Source organism: Manduca sexta, chromosome 28 (genome assembly GCF_014839805.1).
Source record: "Manduca sexta isolate Smith_Timp_Sample1 chromosome 28, JHU_Msex_v1.0, whole genome shotgun sequence".
Classification (NCBI taxonomy): Eukaryota; Metazoa; Arthropoda; class Insecta; order Lepidoptera; family Sphingidae; genus Manduca; species Manduca sexta.
Genome location: NC_051142.1, coordinates 6763002 through 6789014, shown reverse-complemented (window position 1 = coordinate 6789014; position 26013 = coordinate 6763002). Strand labels below are relative to the sequence as shown.

The 26013-nt window shown below is 33.3% G+C and overlaps 1 protein-coding gene across 2 annotated transcripts; it reads right to left on the bottom strand.

Annotated features, from left to right (window-relative positions):
- On the bottom strand, positions 1–26013 carry LOC119190932 (b(0,+)-type amino acid transporter 1-like; the record flags this gene model as incomplete). Of its 2 annotated transcripts, none has more annotated exon segments than XM_037444415.1 (10): positions 1–91; positions 318–545; positions 822–969; positions 1160–1285; positions 1410–1545; positions 1624–1730; positions 3761–3862; positions 5496–5592; positions 6999–7108; positions 25818–26013. In XM_037444415.1, coding segments are annotated over 10 exon segments (1185 nt in total), but the record flags the coding sequence as incomplete, so codon positions are not given.

The window sequence follows — 26013 nt, the reverse complement described above, 5'->3', positions numbered from 1 at the left end:
AATCAGTCCCGGGGCGGGTGTGAAGCGACGGACGTGCACGTAAGACAGTATGTCCAATAGATGCCCCTCCCTGGATGCTGCGAAGCACAGTCTGTAAAGTTAAAAGAATGCAATTATCCAATGTTTACAAAAGATGAAATTTTTGAAGGGACAAAAATACAGATTTGCACTCACAATTATCTAACGGCATTGACTGTGTGAATAATAAAAACTGACGACCGTTTTTTACATTCGAGCTCGTTTTTTAATTCGTTCGTTTTTATTTTGAGTAATTAATTGGTAGAGTAGTAAAGCTTGGGACTAGTTATTCTGTTTACCTGCCAGCGACAAAAAGAGTTCCGTTAGCCGATCCGAAGGTGGAGATGGTGACGGCTAGCGGCATGAGCCAGGCCATGGGCCCGAGCAGCCGGTTGCCGAACGTCACCGCCACTGCCTCGCTGTCCACCATCTCACTCATCGACATCACCGCCAGGTACGACACATTCACTAGCGCGTAACACAGCGTCACCAGCGGAATGCCGATTATTATACTCAAAGGGAGGTTCCTACAATTACGTGTTGTGACATTACAAATGGAATGAAATCGATATTGCTCCCGGATCACCAATATTGAAACAGAATCTAAAAACCAATTTTTCATCTTACTTCAATTAATGAGAAATGACAAAACTAAACTTAAAATATGAATACAAGCATCGATGAATTTTATACGCTGAAACCTGAAATGATGTTATATCCACTTTATCTTTACACTTTTAAAATTAGTTTAGTAATACGTTTGTCTGCAGGCAAAATCAAGTTAGTTTTAAAATACCACTTACTTGGAAGGATTTTTAATTTCCTCAGTGACATAATTGAGGTTATTCCAACCGTCGTAAGCCCATAGGCCAGTGTAGAAGGCGGTGGCAATGTTGCCCAGAGTCGCCGTACTACTGGCGAAGTTGGGCTCCTGTAAATGTCGCGTATTACCTGCACCATACGGACACACCACCCGTCAGTGTTGCACCAACATTTGGACCAATACGAGATTAACAATAATTGGACTTTTACAATATTGGATTTTTTTTTAAATTACATCATGAAATAGGCAAGTTAATTTTAAATAATTTTTTCACATAATAAAATATGAATAAACAGTTGAAACCTTGTAGTTTATTACCTAAAATCAGTTTGTAAGCTCCTCCGCAAACAATAATCGCAACGGCCACTAATTTGGCAGCCGTGAAGATATTCTGTACGTTTGTAGCCAAGTTGACACTGTAGCAGTTTACTGCTAATATCATCACTGAAAACGTTACATTGGTTTAAAACAAGGCTCAATCACAAATAGTTTTAAAAATAGAACAAGAATAAAGTAATTAAAATTATTTGTATTATTATAATATGTATTTATTGAAATGATATCTTACCGATAGCAATGACCGAGACTAATTTAACAAGTGCATCTGGCGGCTCACATTCCGAAACAAACGGTTCCACCGCGTACTTGGCGAAACTCAGGCAAATTATAGCCATTTGTGACGGTTTTAACACCAACGTCGATACCTGCCGACCAAAATGGTTAATATTCATAAACGATTTCAGAATGCATAACATTTTCCAAAATATAAATATTTCATTTACCCATGAAAACAGGAATGCCGGTGGTCCTCCAAAGGCATCCATGAAATAGGCGTACTCAGCGCCTGATGATGTGTTCATAGTCCCCAGTTCAGCATACGCTAGCGCTCCTACACGCACGACAAATATAAGAATCAAAAAAAAAAACATCGATCAAAATCGTCTTTGACGAGTTCGCCTCACGTGCTACGCTAATAGATAGCGAATTAATTACATTCCAGACGATTAGGGGCCAGCCTATTGTCTGATGTAGTCATGCGTAGGGCTTCTCATTTGGCATGGCGGCTGTTGCCAATTGACAATAACGCAATCTAATCATAAATATGTTGGGATTTGCCGCTAACCACGTTCTAGCGCCAAATGTTGCTCAATGAGGCGATGCCCGACGACAATTGAACAACCCAACTCTCAATTGTCCAAATGAAAAATACGAGAGTTGATATAATTGCGTGCGTGAAATGAGTTATTTGGGACTTACATACAATGCACAATATGCAATAATTGCGTGAGACATGATTTTTAGAAGCAAAATGTGCATATCACAACACTAAGAAATTATATACAACTCGACGTTGTTTAGTATTTAAAAGATACCTAACATCAGTCGGTAAAAAGCTGGGAAGTACATACATAATGTGCTGTGATCAGACTATTTGTCTTACAAAATCTATCATTAAATATAATAGAATGAAAGACAGAAATCTTAAAATCAATTAGCAAACTCTGTATATCATGTGAATTCTGTATTTTTAAACATTCTTTAACTCTTTCGTATTCCGCTTGTTTTTAGGAAGTACATACATAATCGAGAGTAAAACATCGAACTACCATCGGCCATACACGTGAATAAATCACAATTGACATACTTGAGCTGTATTATCACACTCCTTCATAAAAATAGAATTGGTCATTGTTGCTATTGATTTTATTGAGCAGTTGATTGCTCGGAAGCCAGAGTCTCGCGTGACGAACCATTCTATTGAGTTCATAAAACAGACCTACCTACGACGTAATATATCGATCTACAAAAACCTATTTATAGTCCATTGAAAAGTTACATTTGGGGTTGCGTTTTTTAGAGGACGCAATTTTATTTTTTTGAAGTGTAGGGGTTAAATTGTCCCACGGCCGCTATCTTGAAAATAGGGGTTGAAATGGTTTTTACGATGTATCTCTTAAACTATTTATCTGACAAAAAAAAATTATAAACATACTTTGTTGCAAATTAAATTCTCTACAACTTTGGTCTAGTAACTTTTTCTCGTAGAACTATAAATAAAAAAGTTATAAGCGAAAATGTTAAGAAATTCAATGTTAAGCAATGTCCATTGTAACGTCATCAGAACGTGTGTTTATAAGGTTCATAATACTTTTTTTTGTACTCTCATTACGCGATTCAGGATCCAAGTAATTCGCGTACAAGCCGACAACCGCGGGTTTGTGTTGTACGTAATGAGAGTGCAAAAAAAGTATTATGAACCTTATAAACACACGTTCAGATGACGTTGCAATGGACATTGCTTAACATTGAATTTTTTAACATTTTCACTTATAACTTTTTTATTTATAGTTCTACGACAAAAAGTTACTGGACCAAAGTTGTAGAGAATTTAATTTGCAACAAAAAATGTTTATATCTTTTTTTGGTCAGATAAATAGTTTAAGAGATACATCGTAAAAACCATTTCAACCCCTATTTTCAAGATGGCGGCCGTGAGACAAGGGTGGCGACCCCACAAACTCGGTTTTAGCTTTAGACTGACCCCCCCTACACATCAAAAAAATAAAATTGCGTCCTCTAAAAAACGCAAGGTAAGGCCTAAAAAATGTAACATTTCAATGGACTATTAGTATTTACACTCAAGTTGTCGTAAGTCCTTAATTTAGTACATATTTTAAATTAATATACTTTAGCCATATTAATAAAAGTTGATACTCTTGACGTCAATATGGAGATCCATGAATGACTTTAGGCCCCAAAAATCCAGACTCGAAATATATGTGTCTAGACTACACAAACATTATTCTCAACACGGATATCGAATTGGCGATATTTCGCTTCACTGCTTGATCGGTGATCATTGACCATGATGAACAAAACTGATAAATAAATATAAAAAACAAATACTTAATGACTTACCAAGCAACGAGAGCAGGCCACATGCCATCCATATGATGAAGCTTATGCCCACTGAGCCTGTGCGCTCCAAAAGCCCAGAGGGCGAGACGAATATTCCTGATCCTGTAACAATTTGGAATGCATGATTAGTATACAAACAGCAATAGCCCTATCACTTGAATGTATCTGTCTTTATAATGTACAAACAGGGATACGTAATTTGTGCCGAATTAATATGAATATACATATACTATTATTGCGCTATCTTTTACGAAGTAGATCTCTCCTCAGGTAATAAAAAAAAACGATATTGATAAAAAAACTAAATGCATTCAGGTAATATGCACTTATTAAATAATGCTTTATGAGGCCTTTTTTCTTAAAACTGAACGAAGAATTACAAAGCTCTCCATAACATTAAACTACACCCATCACCCTAGGGACTTAACATTACATGTAGTAATGTTTTTATACCCAATTAATATACACTACTTTGAGATAGTTTTAGGAAAAGCAGAACTAAGTCATCCAATCGAATCGATCATTTTGCATAGCGCAACATGGCGCTGTAGTTTGTAACATATATCTACGAGTATTATATAAAAATAAAAGTCGCCTGAGATTAAAACACCCAGTTATCGAACGTGTTGATAGGTAGCACCTTAAATTCTCTAAGCGTAGCACATGCCATAACTATTAATTAATATTTCTATTTACAAGCAATCATTATTATAGCAAACATTTGCACAAAATTCTAGGTAGTAACTTGATAGGCACTTTTATATAAGGCCCAATCTCATAGATAGGTATTTGGAGTAAGTATTCCAAATTTTAATAATGTAATAATAATTTTGGTAGTATGATTAAACTTTTCTGGAAAAAAGTGTTTGTTTTATAAATTTAACCATCCACGGAGACCCCATTAATAAAAAACCGGATGTTATTAAGTATAAATATATAAATAATAAGCTTATGTAATCTTTGTACCTAGGTACTTTGTACAAAGTCGAGGATGAAATAGACAGGCTATTTGTAAATGTAGGTACATCAGTTTCCAACATTCTTTATTGCCGAGTGCTGTTTATCATCAATCTCCTTCAGATTGAATGTTTTTATGTCATGCTAGAGTAATGGGCTTCCACAAGTCGACGCGGCGGGTCGGGTGTAGGCTGAGTGAGCCGACTGACGATCGCAAACCTCGCAGAGCGCGGCATCCAGTTGCATTACCGTCATTGGGCGTGCCACACTGACGCAAATTTATACCATCATGTGATGAAACATAAACAATGTGTCATGATTTATATCCTACGCGTATTTGAATAAGATTTTTATCTTCAAAATCACATGTCCAGGATAACTTGAGCACATGTGGTTCAATTTATTTGCAATGTTAATAGTTATTCATTCAAATATTGCTTTATATAAGTCAACATCACGTGCTAAAGTAAATACATGACTAATGTGCATTGCTAATATTATTTTAAACGTTTTCTGGTCGAGGGACTACACAGATTATTATTTTTTACGATTGTGTCAACAAAATATTATTATGTGTAATGTATACTTGAATGTATACTTACTTTAACAGCACGTAAAAAGCAAATATTTAATGTTAATATCAATTAATGTATTTACTATTAGTGTTCAGCGGAACGTTAGAGCTCTCCTATAACGAGCCTAGGGCCTTCAGAATCAATAAACAATATTCTAAAACTGAAAAGCAATTTCTGAATAGTGTTTAAATAAAAATTCATACCAATCATGGTACCGACGATTAGAGCCACCCCACTGAAGAGTCCCACCCGTCTCTTGAGGTGAACAGGGTCGTCCGGAGCTGCGCCCGGCCCCTCCAACTGCACAACAATGTAACAAACTATAATAATCCAATAATAACAGAAAATCACCAAGGAGACGATAGATGTAAACTTACATGAATATTGCACGTCGGCAATCATAAAAACTACAATTATAAATAACTACAAATAAGAAGTCAAGTGCTCCATTGCAGTTAGGTAATGATAAAACGGCCCATACACTAACACTAGTGAATGATGTGGTTTAGTTTGGTTTAGTTTGGTCCTAGTGCGTCATTTTCCTGTGCTAGCAAGAAGTAGAGTTTTGCGGCAAGTAGAGTTTAACGCTGTTGCCGGTTTTGTCAACAGCATGAATGGGCCAACAATGCTATTCACTTTTAATGTGGCATTCTAGAACACTTTCTAATCATTAACAATGTAGAAATTAAACGTGAGAAATTATTTTCGAAGTACCTATGTATTAATTATTCATGTTATTGAGATGACGAAGTACTTGTAGAAGTGATAAATAATAAATTACTGTAATCGACATAGTGAATATGTTTCTATAGCCCCTCTTTCTCTAGGATATGCTACAATATGTAGTACATTCGGTTATTACTTAGGTATACCAAGTAACATGCAACTGGTATATATTCTATTGGGTGTACCACAAGATCATTTTTCTACCACGCTGGTACATTGGTGTCAGTCGACACGCAATAGTTGTGTAAAACCTCCAACGAGTGTATGTATATGAGAGTACGAGCGTATGTATGCATGTTTACAGCCTTATGATGATCTATGTATGGCTCAAGTAATGCAGCAGTGCGGCGTAAAAAATAGCTTATAACGCGACAGATTCGGCCAAATTTCAAATGCGGTAACCGTCTGCCTACCTCCGTCGCGCCTAGCATTCATTTATTACATAAAAACAAGACTTTATTTTAAATACGAACATGAACATTTATTGAATGCAATGTTTATCTCAAAGATTCATGCATTGAGCTCCATTTAATAGCTGTGGGCTATCGCCAAGTGCTCGGAAATATTGACTTTCAAGATCTTATATACTACGGCGACCTTTACCAAGTTTTATATAGTTAAGTAGGCATGTAAATCTTGAGCATTCCAGTTCGTTATTGGAAAATCTTTTGTATACATAAAGAATTTCAATTTTATTGAAAGTCTACGACTTTTATCAGGGCTTTCAAGATTGAATACAATCGCAATTTGTTACGATTCAACAACTTATGTGGTTATTCTTACAAGTTATGATGTAAATGTACTGTTTGGCTAATTGAACATACAGTATATATTTGTTATAAATATTGTATTTTTGTGAATTACTTATGTATTTTGATAAAATTATTGTGATAATTGCGAAAATTTAAAAGAAATACGCTTTGTGTAATTTTTGGCAAGTTATCATACTTTTCTCCCAAGAAAACATCGTGTTATCGTACCTTGTCTCCTGGGTTGGCGTTGCCGTCGGTGAGCGCTCCTGCCGTGCCGTCTTCGGCGTCGCAGCTGGCGGAACACCCGCGCCATACCAATCCGCCTTCGCGTGCGCTCCCTGCAGTAACGTGCCGATTAGCAAACAATACATCATTCACCATATTCAGTTAGATAATGTCAAGTATACCCAAAGGGATAAAGAAAACTACATGAGTAGAATATACCTTGACAATTCATAATAATATGTGCGTATTTATTTTATTTGTCACCCGTAAAATAATATTTATTCCCAAACACTCAATAGATTCGCCACACCCGCCTCACGTCACGGCCTAAATGTCCCAGAATTTAGATAATTCAAGCATTTTAAAATAGAACAAACAGAATTTCGAATAGCCCTGGTGCTAAAATCTAAAATAGTTGCTGTAATTTTAATACTACGTCACAATACTCATACTCGTATAAATTACGTGTAAATAGGTGTTCCAAGTCAGCTCAATCGCACAGATACACACTATTCTGCCAAAATTCCTCCATAATTTGTGATAATGTTTGCTACTTTTATAAGACAGATGAAAGAAAATTACGTTACATTTATGTTTTAACTGATTAATACATTATTGTTAAAGTATTATGAATCATCATAACAACACGGAAGTACGACAATATCGCATTTTTGCCAATTGAACAACATAGTAGCAGGCAAACTATGACACGGCGAATAGCACCTACGTAAAGAAATTCAAATGTCTTTTATTAATGTTTGAAGCTAAAATGTAAGTACATACATACAGAGTTATAAATGATAATACCATTTCATTCATTGGCAGCTTAGATCCAGGAGCGGCGTATTTAGATAATCAAAAGTTATTAGGCCGTTGAGTCGTACGATAAAGAAAACATCACATTTTCTCGGGTATGAATTTATTTCCCATTGCACGGTACAACTGCACATAAATGGCGGTATGCCCAACAACTTTTTCATAACCGAGTTATGCAGACAAAGTATTGGTATTTGATAATAAGCGACTATCGCCGCACCTTCCACTGGGAGGGACGCAGCCAAGACGCTAAGGTACTGCTATTTCTCCACCAACGTAAGAAGTTTGCCCACCACAGCCAGTACAACATTAAGACTTTTTACCTAAACTCTACCCTGTCTAGGAAATACTACCATACAATAACGATTGTATGCTCAGCAGATAGTAATTGATGACACCGATACGTAACCCACTGCACAACTTAACTTGCACCACAGATGAATATATATATTTCATACGTAGGAAAAGATATACCCCATATAATATTTCTATTATGCCAAAAGGATAAGCATTTCACGGTTAGATAGCACACGCTGTAATTGAATATTTATATTTGCCTTTTTTTTTGTGTTACTAAATATTTTGACACATAAATATTGCGTGAGGATAGTTAGTCTTCATTGACATAATAATAGGGTGAATTATTTGCATTTAAATATGACTAGAGTTGTGAACGGCATAACTTCGTAAAGGCATAAATAATATTTACTAATTAGCTTAGCTAATTAGGTAGGTACTTGAAAGTTGGCAGTTTCGAATCATAACTATAATGACGAATTTTCGGATAACTCTCCACGTAGTTCTTTCTCTCTCTCTCTCTCTCTCTCTCTCTCTCTCTCTCTCTCTGTATAAAAATTGCTCAAAGATAATTAAATTAGTATAGATAGTAAAAATAATAAAAAAAATATAATATTTAATAGACTTAACGACTTATTTATAATATTTGTAGATTATTTCGATTTTGGTTATATTTACATATCAATGGCGTCATGGTCATGATATAAATGGGAATATATTATAGCTAGAAAAATAGAAATTAGAGGCTATAGGCCTATAGATTAAGGCGTCATCAAATTAGTTCGCCCTAAGATTATAAACACATAAATCGTTCATACATTTATTCGTATTATATCTCTATTTATTGATTAGTAGTGATATTACGACTTTTGGTAATCGCTAGCTAGCGAATCGCTACGTGTTTTTAATTTTATTCTGCATCGGCTTTCGCTACCCACGGAAAAAAACAAACTTACAGACAACCTTCGATTGGATTAGATTGTCTATATTTATTTCAATTTTTGCTACTATTTGCATTACTTTTTCTCTGTTAGTAAACTGGACAATTATAGGAAATATATTATTATATTATACATTTTGGTTAAAAAATACTAGTGGCAGTAAATATTCTTTTATATCTGTGTGAGTTGGGAAATGTAAAGAAATTCCGTCGTCTTTATACCGCGCGGGTGCAATTTGCACGTAGAGTTAAAATTTAAAATACAATTTATGATTGCTAATTAAATATGTACATTATATTTGAAATCATAAAGAACAAAGTTATTTAAAAAAATTCTAAGGAATCTTCAATGGCGCATTTATTTTTCACCTTTCGCTTCATATGTTTATCTGGCACTAAACTATATGGGACGGTAATAAATTGTCAAAATATAAGATTTTAAAAATATACATTAATGAATGCCACGTGTAACGACAGTCTCAGAATTTTATTTTTAAACTATGAATCTTTGTAGTTTCATTCGATGCTTACATAGCGATATTAATGACTTTTCATTGGCATACACTACGTCAGTTCCAATCCCTCATATTCCTTAAATAAAGATTAAAAAAAAAAAAAAAAACCCTCATACAAAATTCGTTAAGGCGATACCTCAAGGTCCATTTTCATACATTTTGTTTCGGCTTTAATCTGGGTAACTAAACAAGTATTGGCAAGTAAAGAATTTAAATTCACGTCTAGTTAGTGATTAGTTCTCGCAGTTGAAGAAAAACGTAAAAATAATTAATAATCATGGATATTTCGGCCTTTAAAAATTTAATATGACGAAATTTTAAAGGCAGAAATATCCATGATTATTAATTATTTTACATTTTTCTTCAACTGCGAGAACTAATCACTAACTAGACGTGAATTTAAATTCTTTACTTGCCAATACTTGTTTAGTTACCCAGATTAAAGGCGAAACAAAATGTATGAAAATGGACCTTGAGGTATCGCCTTAATAAATAGTACTTATAATAGTAAAATTACACAATAGATTCAATTTTTATCTAACTCGGAAGATATTTTCTTTGCTCAAGACTAATTTGTTTAAATTTGGTCTATAATAACAGTAGTTTAAAATTCTTCAAACACATTGATTTACTAGAAATGGCTCTACAGCTCTATCGTGTTTTTTTATCGCAGATATTGTTCTTGAAATAAATACAACTTCTAAAAATACCTACTTAGTGTTATAATGTACCAGATATGAAATATACCAAGGACAAAATTTAAAATATTAAACTAACTTACTTTATGCTATAGATTGTGGATTAGATTCGGTTTTATTACTTAAAAATAACAAAGTTAAAAGTGCCTATAAACTTAAAAGGAAAATTATTATAAAAAATGTAACAAATCTACACATATAAGGAGGACACGAAAATAATGATTTAGCAATTCAAAAACAATATGTATGCAAGTTCATGTTTCGTTGACACACACATAAATATTGAGGATTCAATGCAATGCAACATTGCGAATGTCGAAAGTGACATCCTAAGCATGTGCGGAGCGGCACGTAGGCCATGCTAGGGCATTGTACAACACAGATTATCCTCTACATATTTACCTTACGTAGCACCTGGGTAAAACCGATGGATAAAAATTTGCACTGTCAATTATATAGTCGAGTATATTAACAAAATAAATATGAAGTTACTGTGTCAATATTTGAGATAAATATTTACATGATTTAAAATCGAAGGCTGTATTATTTATTACACCATAGTAACTATTTATGCGTTAGTTACAAACTACAGGCCTTTAGTGTTACTAACCCAGAACGGCGGAGCGGCTAGTATTTTCAAAATGTCATTCCAATATCTTTAAAAATAATTAACGTCTCAATTATGACAACTTGAATGTTCTGCATCGTTAGAATTAAAATTAGAAAAATGTAAATTATTTTTAAGAATTAAGAATACTCTTTCTACTACGAACAGTTAGGTCGACTCACACAGGTAGTTAAATCTCTATATATCAGTATCTAGCAATAAAACTCTGAAAATATTTTATTTTACGATGTAGGTACTTGCATATTACAATTAGCGACCATGGGGCGTAAATAAATATCATGTAAATTACAGTAATCCTTATGCGCTAATTTTCAGGTAAAGGTTTGATCTATTGTATTAGTTATAATGTTACATACATAATATTATTCTCACGTCTTTGCGTAAACTGAATTTAGGTTGTCTGCCTCGATGGCGTACATAGTTGCATTATGGTACGACTGCTGTGTAGAGATGTCGGGTTCGATCCCCGGGTCAGGCAAAGTGATATTGGGTTTTCCGCTGAGTATCAGCCCGAGTCTAGAATCTGTACCCGATATAGCAACAGACTCGCCCTCTATCACGTCATGGGAAGAAATACGCACAGCGATAAGTCAGTGCATCAGTTGCGCCCCTACCTATCCCTTTGATAATAAAAGGCATGAGCGTATGTCTTTGAGTAAGTTGAAATGCAACTGATGCAGCGACACTGACCTTTTTTTCGCCCCAATATAAGGGGACATACTTTATTTCCTTCTCGTGCGCAAATCTGGGACAACTTACGTGTGTTTAAATTTGCAAATTGACAGTTCCATAAAAATGTTGAGCACCGGGTATCAGTATCAGCTTTGCACCTTAGATTCCAAGGTTAAGTACGCAACCACTAAACAATTGAAAGAAATTATATCCATTTCATTAATGATTGAGCGATAACTGTCCATTCGCTGAATAATAAATTATGTAGAGAAGGGGGCTTGTGACAAACAACAAAAAAAGACCGCAAAAAGTAACATCATTACCATCATTAATATATGTCAACGAGGGAGAGAGATGTTGAGACATCCCAATAACGCGTCCATTCAGTATCATATTAGTATTAAAGAAAATAAATAATGTACCAGTTACGACACATTTTTCCCCGAAGGTATATTATTCTTCATATTTGCTGTAACAAACAAATCGCAAACAGGAAAGCCCAGCTTACAAATTCACACCGATACGACAATAAAATGTCAGACTTAATTCGAAGCAATAACAATTCAGGGTTAAAACATGACTTTTAACATCGTCGATGATTTATCTTCTTAGCTGAAATAAATCTTAAAATAAACTGTTTTCTCCGTACCATTAGAAAAGAATCTTTATTGTATTACAAAATATGTTAAAGCGTAAAGTAAAATTCGACTGCAATATATCGTAATGACGCACAAAGCCGCCCCGTCACGCAAACTCCGGAATCCTACATACACTCGATCTCATTTAATGCTCTATCTAATAAAACTACTTTAGGCAGCCAATTAGCATAATTGGGATAACTAAGACGGTAAGCATTTAGAAGAGACATAGAGGATAACACGAAAACTATTGAATATTATAGCTGATTCTAAAGAACCACCACAAGTTGATTACACAAAATAGTTGGTTACAATACTTGGTTCATCAAGGCGCGGTAATATATAAAAATATTATTGTTTTCATACTTTAAATAGTAGTGGTAGATACGGTACTTATTTTTATTTCTTACTGATTAGAGAATTTTTCGTTAGATCTTAATATAAATCAATTAATATGTTGGCTTAAATTGAAATATGATTGGTGTTTGTCCATATTTTTATACTAGGCAATTATCTATAACTACGTGTAATGTATTTTAATATCTATAATTGTTATACATTCCAATCAATTATAACCAAAATAGATTTTAGTACCTTTAACTACTTTAACTTTAAAGTAGATTGTTTTATTTCCAAAATTAAGTAATTTTGTAAGAAATAATACTGATAGGATTTTTAAGCATATGTATGATAATATTTTATCAGTTATGGCTACCTGATTAGCAATAGAATCAGTTAAGATGGCTAGAGCGTACTTCTTGAAGATTTTCATTCAGCACAGAGAGTTATGTAGAGTCTAGACCATAAGTAGTTAATACTGCTATAACATTCATATGTATGTAATTTGACTTTAAATAATTATATATCAATGTCACATTAGGAATCAATGTCGTAGTTGGATGGTTTATTTAACAATATTGTGTTTTATGCAAAAGAAAGTAATAGGGACCATTTTCTTTTGTGTATGTAAAAAAATATTGATACAGTGTTGCATGAGGCTTGTACAGCCCAAAACGTCTTAAAAAATATTGAGAACATTCTTTTGCTGAGTAACAAAGAACATTTAAATGCGTGCTGCAGTTCTCAAAAATCAGAATGATAAACTCTTAAATGCGCCGCCTGTTCCTTAACTCTATATTATTAATCTCTACAATATAAATCTATGATTTACGAGAGGGAGGCTATGTTTAAATAAGTAATTCTACATCAGATCAGAAACAAAGATTTATTTAACCATTTGTCTTTAGGAATGCAGATTATGTATATATGAAGTTCAGTGTTTGTATATATTATGCTATTATAAAATTCTCGGTTTGTACCTAAATGTTAGCTGTGCCAGCGAAGCTGTCGTCGACGAGCAAATAAATGTATTTGCACTATTTACCCCCTAACTAGCAAATATACTTAATATAAATTTGAATACTCTATTGTATAAGTGTTGACAATTGCATAACAGTGAAACATGTACATATCAAAAATTAATTCAGCCATTTTATGCAATGCGCGAACGAATTAACAGACTCTACTGTATTAAGCATATTTATAGATTAGTAAGTTCCGCTGAGCTAAGGACATCGAGACAATAGTTGAGTAACGTTAACATTGAGTGCTGATTAAAACAATTCTCGGAAGTGACAAATCCGATAACTAAGACCTTATCTATTCAAGTTAAGGATATAAAATGCAAATAAGTCTATGAAATAGTGTATTAATAATATTTTTATTTAGATAAGTTCTAGAAATGATAGAGAAAACACGCATTATGTACGTAAAAACTTATGAACAACCGTTTATCAATTTTAGCAAATTTTTTGCAGTCTGTTCTCGTGGCGTTTTTATTTTTCACAATATTACAAATGTGTATATATAGGTATACTCCAATATATTTTGTATGCACTTGTCTAATTTTATTGATTTATTGAATAAAGAAATACAGGGTAATTAATGTATTCCGAAATCCGAATATACATTAACAACTTTAAAAATAAGTACCAAATTTATTCAACACATATTCGGGTTTTATGTTTGTTTGCTAAATACTTAAATACGGGCAAGTATTTTTTTCAGATTAAAGGAAAAATGGTGCACCTTCTTCTGGGAAGATGTGTACTGGTATGAAAGCGCCATTGTGCAGCTTGTCCGTGTCGGGGACGATAACGGGCGCGTGCACCGAGCTACGCAGCAACGCGGCCAGTTTGTCGCGCATCGCATCGCACATGCGGCCGGCACCGCACTCCGGCCTCTTCGGCCCGGCCGCGTTCCACTCGCGGCGCCGGCGCCGACGCTCCTTCCAACTCTAGCGCACGCTTCGAACGAGCCAAATTTCAAAATAACACTACGACCGCAACACCAACCGCTGGTCCTTGCGAATCCAATGTCAAACCACAACACTTGTCAAACACTTGCTTACGTATTATGCAGACTTCACATGGACGTGATGAATTATGTATTACGTTAGTGCTTACGTTATCACTGGAACTTTGCACAAATACGCGGAAATATAATTTACCAAATGCTAATTGAAGTATTATTAAGTTCTACAAATATATTGCTTTGTTAAGACACAGAATTAACAAGACTTGTTGTAACAAGTAATTACGATATGAAGGAAGTATTCAGTGATTTTTTAAGCGTGAAAGATGTAAGCTAAGAGCAATGCCGCGAAGTGGACTGTCTATTCCGGGCGTGAGCGAACACGTGGGCGCCGCCCGCCCTGCCGCCCGCACTCGCCGCCCGCCGCACGCCGCGCCGCCCACCGATCAATGGCCACCAGATCTGATATCTCGTCACTTCTCTCGTTATATCCCATAGCAATCATTGACATCACGTCCTTTGCCTTATTTATCAATTTATCGTCAACAAAAGTAACTTATTATGTATAAGTTTTGTATGCAAATAACACCTATATGTTAATTAGGGAGTCGACAAGTAGGGTTTTAACAAAATATTTACACGATAATCATAACAAATAAAAAACTTAGTCATCAATATGTGATCACGTTTTGTTTATGTTTCTTCCCGTTGCTGTCCACGTGTAATTTTGGTGGTTAAATTGTTTAGACGTATCTAACGACGACATACGTCTAATAAATTACAAAAAATCTTTGAGTGGCACATCATGGCAATGCGTAGTACAATATTTTTGTCTTGTTGTTGTACAGGGTTTTGTCTTGCTATATTGAGTGATATTCAACGTCAGAGGAAACATTGAACAATGTTTATTAATTAATCTCTTTAGCCAACACTAATAAAATATATTTTATACCTATATATAATATATAATTACCTGTTATAGTGCTGAAATTAAATAAATTGTTTATTTTGTTGTTGTCTAGTTTTGTCGTATCTTCAGAATTCAGATATATAATGAAATAATTTTAATTATAATAGTATGTACACTATTTATAAATTAATATGACGACATAAGCATGCATAAGAAACATTTTCCTAATCATTTGGCCCTGAACACCTACAGTATTATTGGCAATTACAATTACAATTTAAAATGCTTTTACCTTGTTTTAATGATAACGTTGGCGCAACCTGTCTCTTATCATTTAATTTCGACCGTCGATTTAATATAATTACCTATAATTCCTATTGTAGATACATTTTTTCTTTTGTATGACGAGAGGAACTTGCCGTTCGCCTGATGGTAAGCGATACGACCGTCCATAAACAGTAGAATCACCATCTAATACCATGAATTACAAAGTATTGTTTGGTACTTATTCCACTGCGCTCGCCATCCTAAGACATGAGATGTTAAGTCTTATTATGTCCAGTAGTTACACTGGCTACAATGTCTTTTAAACCGGAACACAACAGTGACTATACATTGCTGCTTGACAGCAGAAATAGACATTGCGGTGGTACCTACCCAGGCGGATTCGCACATATGAGAGACCTACCACCTACCACCACCACCACCTACCACCACCACCAACACCATACATTTTATTTTTCTACTTTTCTTTGCTTTATGAACTCTAAATTATGACAAATCTCACACACCTTCATGCGCGCATGTGCTTAAAATGGGGTGCAAATCTTTGCACGTATTAAATATAGATATGGATATGACGTTCAAAATATAGTGTAGAGTGCGTTCGGCTAATTTCGGACGGTTTTTCGGTGTGTTGCGAAGAGTCTCGAAAAAAATTTTTTTTCTCATAAAATATTTAAGCGATACCGGCATTTTATACATAAAACTGGTTATTATTAATACTACTTTATGTGATAATTTAATAATCTTCCAATTCTCTCTGTGTAAGCTTAAAAATAGATGATAATATCTGTATAGAAATTTAAAGACCTTAGAAAAGATCGGACCTTCGCGGGGTAAGTTCGGACTCAGTTCTAATAACGCTTCTAATGCTAGTATGATAAGGTCCACAAAATCAAACAGAAGACTCAAAAATGTTAAGAAGAGCGAAATCCACCTTTTTTGTTTCAATGCACATAGCACACCCGTTCTTGGTCGTAGTATCAACTGTGGTATATAAGGTGGGGCAAAAAGAGACAACAACAACAACAATAAAAAATAACCATAGATTCGTGGTATTTTTTCGTTATACGATCTTATCCCGTATCCGACCTTACCCGAACGCGCCTATACTATTATGAATTATTATCATAACAAACCTATTTATTGTATAACATTTTTGGGTAAAAAACTATGGTTTTTCACATACAAGAGATATCATTTGCAACAAGTGTAATCGTTAATTATGAAAATGTAATAATGTTTAGCAATACAATGTCTGAATTGACTCGTGGAATAAACGAAATCAGAGCGCGATACATTTTTTTTGGCACACATTTCAATTTGTTAAACACCACTCAACTGCTTACCATGCGTCTTATTGAAAAACCATGTCACTTTTGCTATCAGATAAATACTATTCATTGCAAATTAAATCTAAATAATATTGAAATAAAGTTCAAGCTGATTAAATAAAAATAGTATTATGTTTGTTTTTATATTTTGAAAAGGCGAAACACCTAGCGCTTTTCATATTAAAGAGAAATTATTTTGAAAGTGAACTAAATATAGTGACCTTGTGAGGTTGAGATGTTAATATACCTTTTCTTATTTAAAAGCTCTTTTTATATAATATATCTAACTAGTATATTCTTACATAATTTATTCTAATATTATAAGAGTAAGTTTATTTGAACTTGCTAATCTCAGGAACTACTAAACCGATTCTGAAAAATTTTCACTAATAGGATGCTACATTACTTTTGATTACTATTGGCTACTCTTTTATCCCGGGAAAATATTTACCCCGAAAAAACTTTATTTACGTAGGCGGTGCCGCAGGCAAAAGATAGTTACATAATAAAATTCACCGGCGCGTCTGTCGGCCTGTTTGAACACGGAAAACTCAATAACTGCCGCATGGATTTCGATGAATTTTGGTATAGACATAGTTTGAAACCTTGAAAAGGACATAGACTATTTACTTACTATTTATCCCGAGAAAATATGGGTGTAACGGAATTTTTATTCCGGAAAACTTTTTTATGCGGGCAAAGCCGAGAAAAAAGCTAGTATTTAAAATTAAGGTATTTTGTGTAACAGTAGCAACTTTCTTTCGTCATATTTTTTTTCTTCATTATATTACTTGCTATATTCGTAAGCGACAATTAATTTTCACGTTTTTCAGCAGTAAATTAAAATTTAAAAAGAGAGTTAATTGTCAGAATGATAATTAATTATAATACCAATCTTCGTCCAAGGGTCGCAATTCGAACGTCAAATTTAATATACTTGTGACTCATATTATATTTTTTTTGCATTCCTCGTGCGCAAAAAGTAGTACAAATCATTTTCGTTACATACATATATTGTTTAGCAAAAATTATATTACTTATTTCATAATGTCATAAGTAACAAGTCAAAGTAATATTGTTAGAAAGATGACGTTCATTTTTTTTTAAATGTATTATAAGTTACGGATAAAATTCTAGAAAATCTAGTTAGGGCGTTGTGGGGGTATCAGTGCCTGAATACGATCCAGCATACAACCTAAATCTGTTAATATACGAAAATTAAAAAAATCTAATACATTTAATCTAATTCATTTTTTTCCGCTGGTTTGATATTTTTACGGGGCTGGTTGCTACGTGACGATCTGTGCTTCATAGTGATGACGCAGCCTGAACGCGCATTGTTACAGTTTAAAAGTGTAGATAAAACTCAACGTACGTTTCTCAAATATGCATTATACTGAACATAACATTCAGCAGGCAAATGTGTTGAGATCTTTAGTACCTAAAAATATTGTAATAATGTGATATAGTATAATATACAATATAATTATGCACTCTAAAACCGTCGCGGTGTACTCGTATTTCCGTCGCAATTAATGATGACGACAATTGAGCGTTCTTATTAGTCAAAATAAGAATAACCCGAGAACGTAAGCTAATACTCACAATATCAGAACAAGTATTATTGTACCTATCGCGCAAATGAAACAGCACGTCAGAAAAATAATACAGTTGACCCGGTTAATATAGGTGTTTATATATTTTTAGTGCCAAATGTAATGTAACAAACAAATAAAATAGGCACACTGAGGGTGAACAACCCGATTCGTATAATAAAGTAGAAGTAGTGCTTGGAGGTGTCCTCGGCGCCCTCCAAACGACCTCTACGTTCTCCTTTCACTATAATACAAACAGAGATGCATACCAACATTCCAGTAATTTTGTAGATTTTACACGTTAGAAATTCAATTCGAAAGTTTTTATTCTCTAACGCATCTACGCACAGCTTTGCCGTATTTATCAACGTCAACATATTGCTATTAATATTTAAAACAATGTCGATCACGTGTAGTGACATGCATAAGAACATTTACACCATTTGCAAACTAATTGTTTCTAGCATACAAAGACGAAAATTTGTAGATACTGCCTGAACCGATTCACTTCATGGTAGATTTAGCGTTACTTTGAATATTTTTGAAAGTACCATGCAACAAAAACACTGCAAGGTGTTACAGAAGTCTATTGATTCAAACATCTAGTAATAAAGTATAGTAAACTAACAAGCAATTAATTTAGAAAAATGAATTATAGCATATACGAGAGCCAAGTCTGTTATCGAAGAGCGTTATAAAAGCCAAAAAAGCACAAAGTAATATATACATTATAGATTGCAACTACAATGGTGTATTAAGGTATAAGTAGGTATGCATAACAACAATATACTTATCAAATAAGCCTTGTTTAAGTCACCGTATTCCAAATAAAGCCCAAGCTGTAGCTTAAGACAAAAATAATATAAGAATAGAAACTTAATACATGCGCGCTCCTTTTATTATCGTATCGTAGATTATGAAATTTCATCTAAATCTGACTTTCATTTTAGGCTGTGCAACTAATGTAAATATCTACGTAGGTACGTACGGTTTTATTGGTATAAAACCTGATAAATTTTTACTAAGCAGTTATGTTATAACAAATAAAACCTCAACAAATATTCAAATACTTTTGTTTGAATCTACCAAGTACTCAGAAAACAAGGGGAATCATGCACACAGGATTGTAAGCGTTTTGTTTTTACCGTTTTTCCCTGTACATAGTATAACGAATGTCGTTTTTACTAGCTTACATATTATTATCCCACTGTTGGGCAAAAGCATTTGCTAATATTCGTGATTAAAAGGATTGAAAGCATCCTCCACCACGCTCGACCATTGCACGCTAGTACACAATATCCCCTCCGTGGGTAAATTTAATATAAGTACGTTTTATGAAATATGAGATATCATAGTGCAAATAGATCTAAAATGTAAGTGTTTTTTTTTAATACATCATAAGGCTGTACAACTGGCCTCTCTGACGTCAATCCTCCTTGGGAATGCCACTGTTGTTAGTTTGGTCGCCACGGTGGTATTTTCAACCTAAAGCAGTCTTTTAGAATTAATGACCTTGTAGCGGACGTAAAATTTTGAATTAGTAATGGTTGCTTTGCAGTTTTAATAAATACAAAATAACGAGATAATAGAATTCAGCTGTATAAAGAACTTATAAATATTTTAAGTATATGATAAAATTGTCAATAAATTTTATTTAAATAGGTAAACTTAAAATTTAAGTGACGAAACGTGCTGCTAACAATAGGTGATGCAACATTGCGTAGTATTTAATGAAGTTCTGTATGGAGTAAATTCCAGGTAAATATCTGTACCATGAAAGTATAATGTTGGTTTGAGGAAAATATTATTAAAATACATTGGTAGTATATTGCAACTATGTACCAAAATTTCAAGGAAAGCCATAAATTTTAAATTGAAAAACAATATTATGCATAAAAGTAATAAATAGTGAGTAGTAAGTAATATAGCCAACCCATACGGGATGAATTTACTGTTATCCGAATACTTATAAAACCCACGACACTGCCTAATCCAGGACCCAAGGCGAGGAAAAAACTGGGAGGTGCGAAATAAGTAAAAGAAACTGAAATAACTTTGAAACATTTGTCTGTGCAGACAGTCTGACAAATAGACACGAGACTCGTAAGAATCTCGTGTGTTCTGTATTACGGGGATGTGTTTTGGAAGGGGCATGGGTTAGGCTGTAATAGATTTTAGGCCGCTCAAACGACGATGTGAAAGCATATACTACGAAATAATATAAATAATATTTTATTTAGAATTCGAAAATCTTTTAGACCACTTCTTAATATTTTTTTTATAAATTTACATGCCGAGCTGCACCGGTCGCTAGAAACAATGGGCTCAAATTTAAAACACATGCCGTAATATAAAATAATCCCAATACTGTCCAAAAATAATTCTCTAGCTACTGTACTAGTAGCGACAATTGTCTGGGGGAATTTTAACATGATTAAATATCATCACCTTTATAGCATTTAGTCACAATTGTTATTTTTATATTCAAAACATGTAATCCTTAAGAGATAACTATGAAGAAATAGCAGAATATTTGTTAAAATTTTCGTATTTGGTATGGATAAAAGAACAGCGGAGATCTCTGTATTATAATTAGACGCGACGGCCAGTTATTCTGAGATTGCGAACGATGTCATGCGACCTGGCCTGCTACAGAATCTCTTTGGTGAACGCCATAAAGTTGTTACACAACTTATTGTGATAAAGCACTCTCTAATTAATAAATAGGTAGCTATGATGTTTTACGTGAATGAGATCTTGTTGTCTGGCAATTAACATCGGAACGTCATAAACGTCCATTCTCGTCTCAACGGTTCATTGATTCTCCGCCCTATCACAATTCAACACATTCAAGGTCAACAGCGGTATCATGCATCAGCATTTTAATTAAATATTTAGTAAGTGAAGTTTAAAATCCGCACAGATAAACATCTTTTAGAGAGCGTCATAAGAACAAAATCAACGTAGGACAAATCAATGAATCCACGCATGCGTCACAATGAAATATTTTCACTAATTTTACGCTCCCAATTTTGCACGTAGTTTTGAAAAAGGAGAGTGAAAACTTCAAGGAAACAGTTTCCATAACCGCTTAATCAAGGTCACTAAAGTTCAAAGCTTTGTATAGGACAACCCTAAGTAAATAAATTGATATGCCCTTCGCGCAAGGACTCTTCGTATCTTACTTGTTGAACTATATTCGAATGCGGGTTTAATTACATTATCTACGTACCATATATCTTTGACATTAACTGCAAAAGTGACAAGACCACTTCCTATTAATGCCGTCCCTCGATAAAATTGTGATAAAGTCCTTATCACAATAAATTTGTACTATTACATGGAATACCTGTATTGATAAAAAGAAAAGTATCCATGAACTTTTACTCGTAGTGTTTATTTTCGTGCAATGCGAGAACAGTAATATATTACGTACTTATAATAAAACATATATATTAACTATTGTCTACATTTGGAAACCAATAAAATATTGCTTTCCAAATGTATTAGCTTCAACTAAACCATTTACATAGAAGTATTTAAGGTTCCCCGTGGAATATCCTCGTTTATTCCCCATACATCAGTATGCTGTAAAGGGTAGAGAGGCATTAGAAGCAAGTTTCTTTATGGTACGAATGGGGTTGGCGGATATAGGTATGAGCTTTTGTAGCAATTCCACCGATTACATAGAATTGTAGAGCATAAGACTAAAATGATGCAAATAAATACAAAGTATTACCATTTCGGAATCTTTACTACATACAATGAAGTTGTCATCAAGTATCTGAACTATATTTTGATATTCACACATTCACTGTCATTATTAGTAATTTTACATTTGTACTGGCTCCAACAAGTAAATCTATATTCTGTACACTTCAGAAAATCTTTTCAACCATACTGCTTGATTAAACGAATTGAAAACTTTAACCGAGACCCAGACAAGGAACTCGTGCTATTAGCTACTTTACTCCAAAACATTATATTATATTTTATAAAGATCCAGCTACATATTATTTATGGAGGCATAGCTGTAAGCACTAGACTGTAAAAACATAATATTCACGTACTTAATAATAAAAGGTGAGCAAATTAACATTGACTGAATCCGAAGACCCAATTAATAAGGGTTAATTCCTTTGATTAGAACCGTATACCTATGTACTAATGATTATCAAAGATATAATTCTTTTATCGGATCAATAAAACCGCAATTACAATAATTGTAACAGTAATTTCATATATTCATATACCACGATAGTGTACATTATCTAATCTTTATACGCCTAGGTATAAATTGTCATGGAAAAAAATGATTCACAATCTGATTTGGCTCTCACTCATATGAAATAATATTTAAAAAAAACCCTGTTTACGTGCGAAAAAATTGTAAAATGCCAACATTAATATAATGATTGTAATAAGTATATTGTATAACTAAATTACAAACGCATAATCTAGCGTACCCATGTAAAATTACTAATAAAGTAATTATGCAGGTTGCTATGTTTCATATATCTTAAAAACTCCAATATTTATTTCACTGCACAAAGTAGAGAGTGTAATAACTTTCGCTTTGAAGTAGTCCGATCGGTAACATAATTATAAGTTGGTTACTAACGAAATAATTTATTATGAAATTATACGTATACAGGTATTATTGAATAAGTTTTGCGTTCAGTGCTGCCCAGAGTAAATTAGTTAAATGTTCTATTTCTCTACAGCGATACGTGATACCACAAACCACTACACCTGCAAAGTGTGTTGTTGCTCTATGATGTCATACGGTTCTTGGTAATACCTCCACTGACAAAAGAGTTCTATTTATGTAGGTTTATAAAGTTACATTTGTATCAATAACTGGCTCAACAAACAAAATCTTAGGGATTGTATTTTGGAGACGTATCAGATCTTTTTATTCATTAAAAATATCATTATAATATACTTCCTGATTAACCCGCTTTCTCGCAATGGGGTTGTTTTAAATTTAAGACTCTATCTACAATGCTTGTGATGGCTAGTACCTAAATAAATACAATGACTACTATACAGTTATAGAATAGAAAACTAAATTAATCAGGATAATTTATTATTAACCTATTGCAGGAAAACATTGAAGAGACATCTCTACAATTTTTCCCTATACGTATACGTTATCCAACTAATGATAAATTGCTAAAATGAAAATGCTAGCAAGTAATACATAAATAATATTAAAGACGTTACAAGTCTAATAAACAAGAAGCTGAACACTATGGAGTAGAGTTCATAATTCAACCAAATATGGAGCAACGGCGATACTTAATTAAGAATGTCAACATGACAAGGGATCTCAATTCAATTTGCGGCGTACCTTTCAGAAATATACTTGCTCCAACAATGCGACCGCAACATCTTGAAATAAACGGAATGATACGTGGTGCAACTATTTATTGTTATTCGATTATTGTGGCTGTTACCAAAGAGAATAAAACCACTACTTTGTTATTACCACTCCAAAGTTATAATTCTACATTTTTTAAGAGAATAATAAAAATGCCCATAATCATCCCACAATGAAATAAAATAAGTAAAAAATTCTACTAATTTATGCCAAGTTCGTTTAAACAATAAACTTAAAACCAAATCATTTTCCTTTTCACCAGCGGTAAATAATATTTTCTTGGAATTATTATGTAGTGAGCCACGAAAGTAGCTGAACAAATTAAAATTTCAAATCGCCTTTAAACTTTTATGTTCTTATTAAAAATCGTTCTTTCTTTACTGAAATAAACTTCAAAGAGTATACTTAATTTTAAATTTAAAAAAAAGAATATTTCGTTTTACGTACAAGTGTAGAAGCGTATTAAAATTTTGAATTTGTTCAGTTATTTATGTACAAAATATAAATTTAATAAAATATTAATGAATGATAGATACATAGGTGTATTATTATTGCAAAGATTTATTTTGTTAAGTACAGCAATATTAGTCAGTTTAATATAAATTTTAGAGCAATAATGTACTACCAAAACGTTACAGCATTTTCTCAAAGACTTAAATTTTAAATAGTTTTTTTGGTTCCCCGAATATTAGGACCTTACTATGAATTCGTCTATTAAAGAAAGTTATTGTAGTTGTACGCATGTATTTTTAAAACAAATCGATAAAAATATATTGGTTCTATTCTTTTTATTTCATGTATCTATTGGTGCAACTCAGGAAGATTTTTTTTTATATAAAACATATTTTTTAAAATAATTTTATCTTAATTTTACTCAGTTATAATTGGTAGACATAACAATTCCCATAAAATGAAAACGATAAGGAATGTAACCGTAAAATATAAACGATGTTTTCATGTTTTTTTCAGAAATAAGATTTCGATTATAAAAAGGTTATTTATAGGCTCACTGTTTACATTCGCAACTCCCAGAATGAACTCTAAAACGTATCTTTATCCATTTCTCTTGCTAATGGAGATACCTAATGATTACAATGTGACCTTCAAGTTCAAACTTCAATTGTGCATAAAGATCATAGAGTAGATTTTATTCTTTTAAAAATATTTAATAATTGATGTGCTTATATTTCCTGAAGATATTTAGTAAGTATGTCTATTTGCATACTACTGTGTAAATACTATTGTAGAACGCAAGTAAATATAATATAAACTTTTTTAATATTTACAATTTATATTGATTTTAAATTTATTAATATTTATATAATTATTTAAATAAAAAAATGCACATACTATTCATGATGCAAGGAAGTTACTGACATTCTCGTGTATTTTGAAAATATCATAAATCCGAATAAAGCAAAAACATTTTAAATGTATTTTGAAAATTTACGCCATAACGAGACTGTAAATAAAATGGAATGTATCTGTAGATGCATACTTACAAAAATATAAAGTTCATTCCTATTATTGCAAAATTTGTATTAAATGTAATAGGTACTTTTGTATTGTATTATATATAATATTATTATGATATTAAAAACACAATTTTATTGTTATTTCAATAGGGTTTGCTGTAAACATTGATTCATGAACATCGATTCAGTGTGCGGTAGTAGTATCTATATGCTTAATTGAAACGTTAGCCAATTATGATATATCAAATACATGTATACTAAAAGATACAAATATTAAAAGTATTCTAATTATAAAAATATAGCAAATACAGTTGTTAAAGACTTACCATTACATGCGAACCCTGGCGGCTGTTCATGGTGATGCATTGCTCGAAGCACCGTGATGCGTGTGAAGGATCGCGCCCTTTCATGTCACAAGCAAGACTGAATTGCAAGACCGACGTCGGCTGAAACACGGAGCGCACCCCCCACCGCCCACACGTTCCCCGCATGCGCAGGCTGGCTACTGGCTGTACTGAAAGT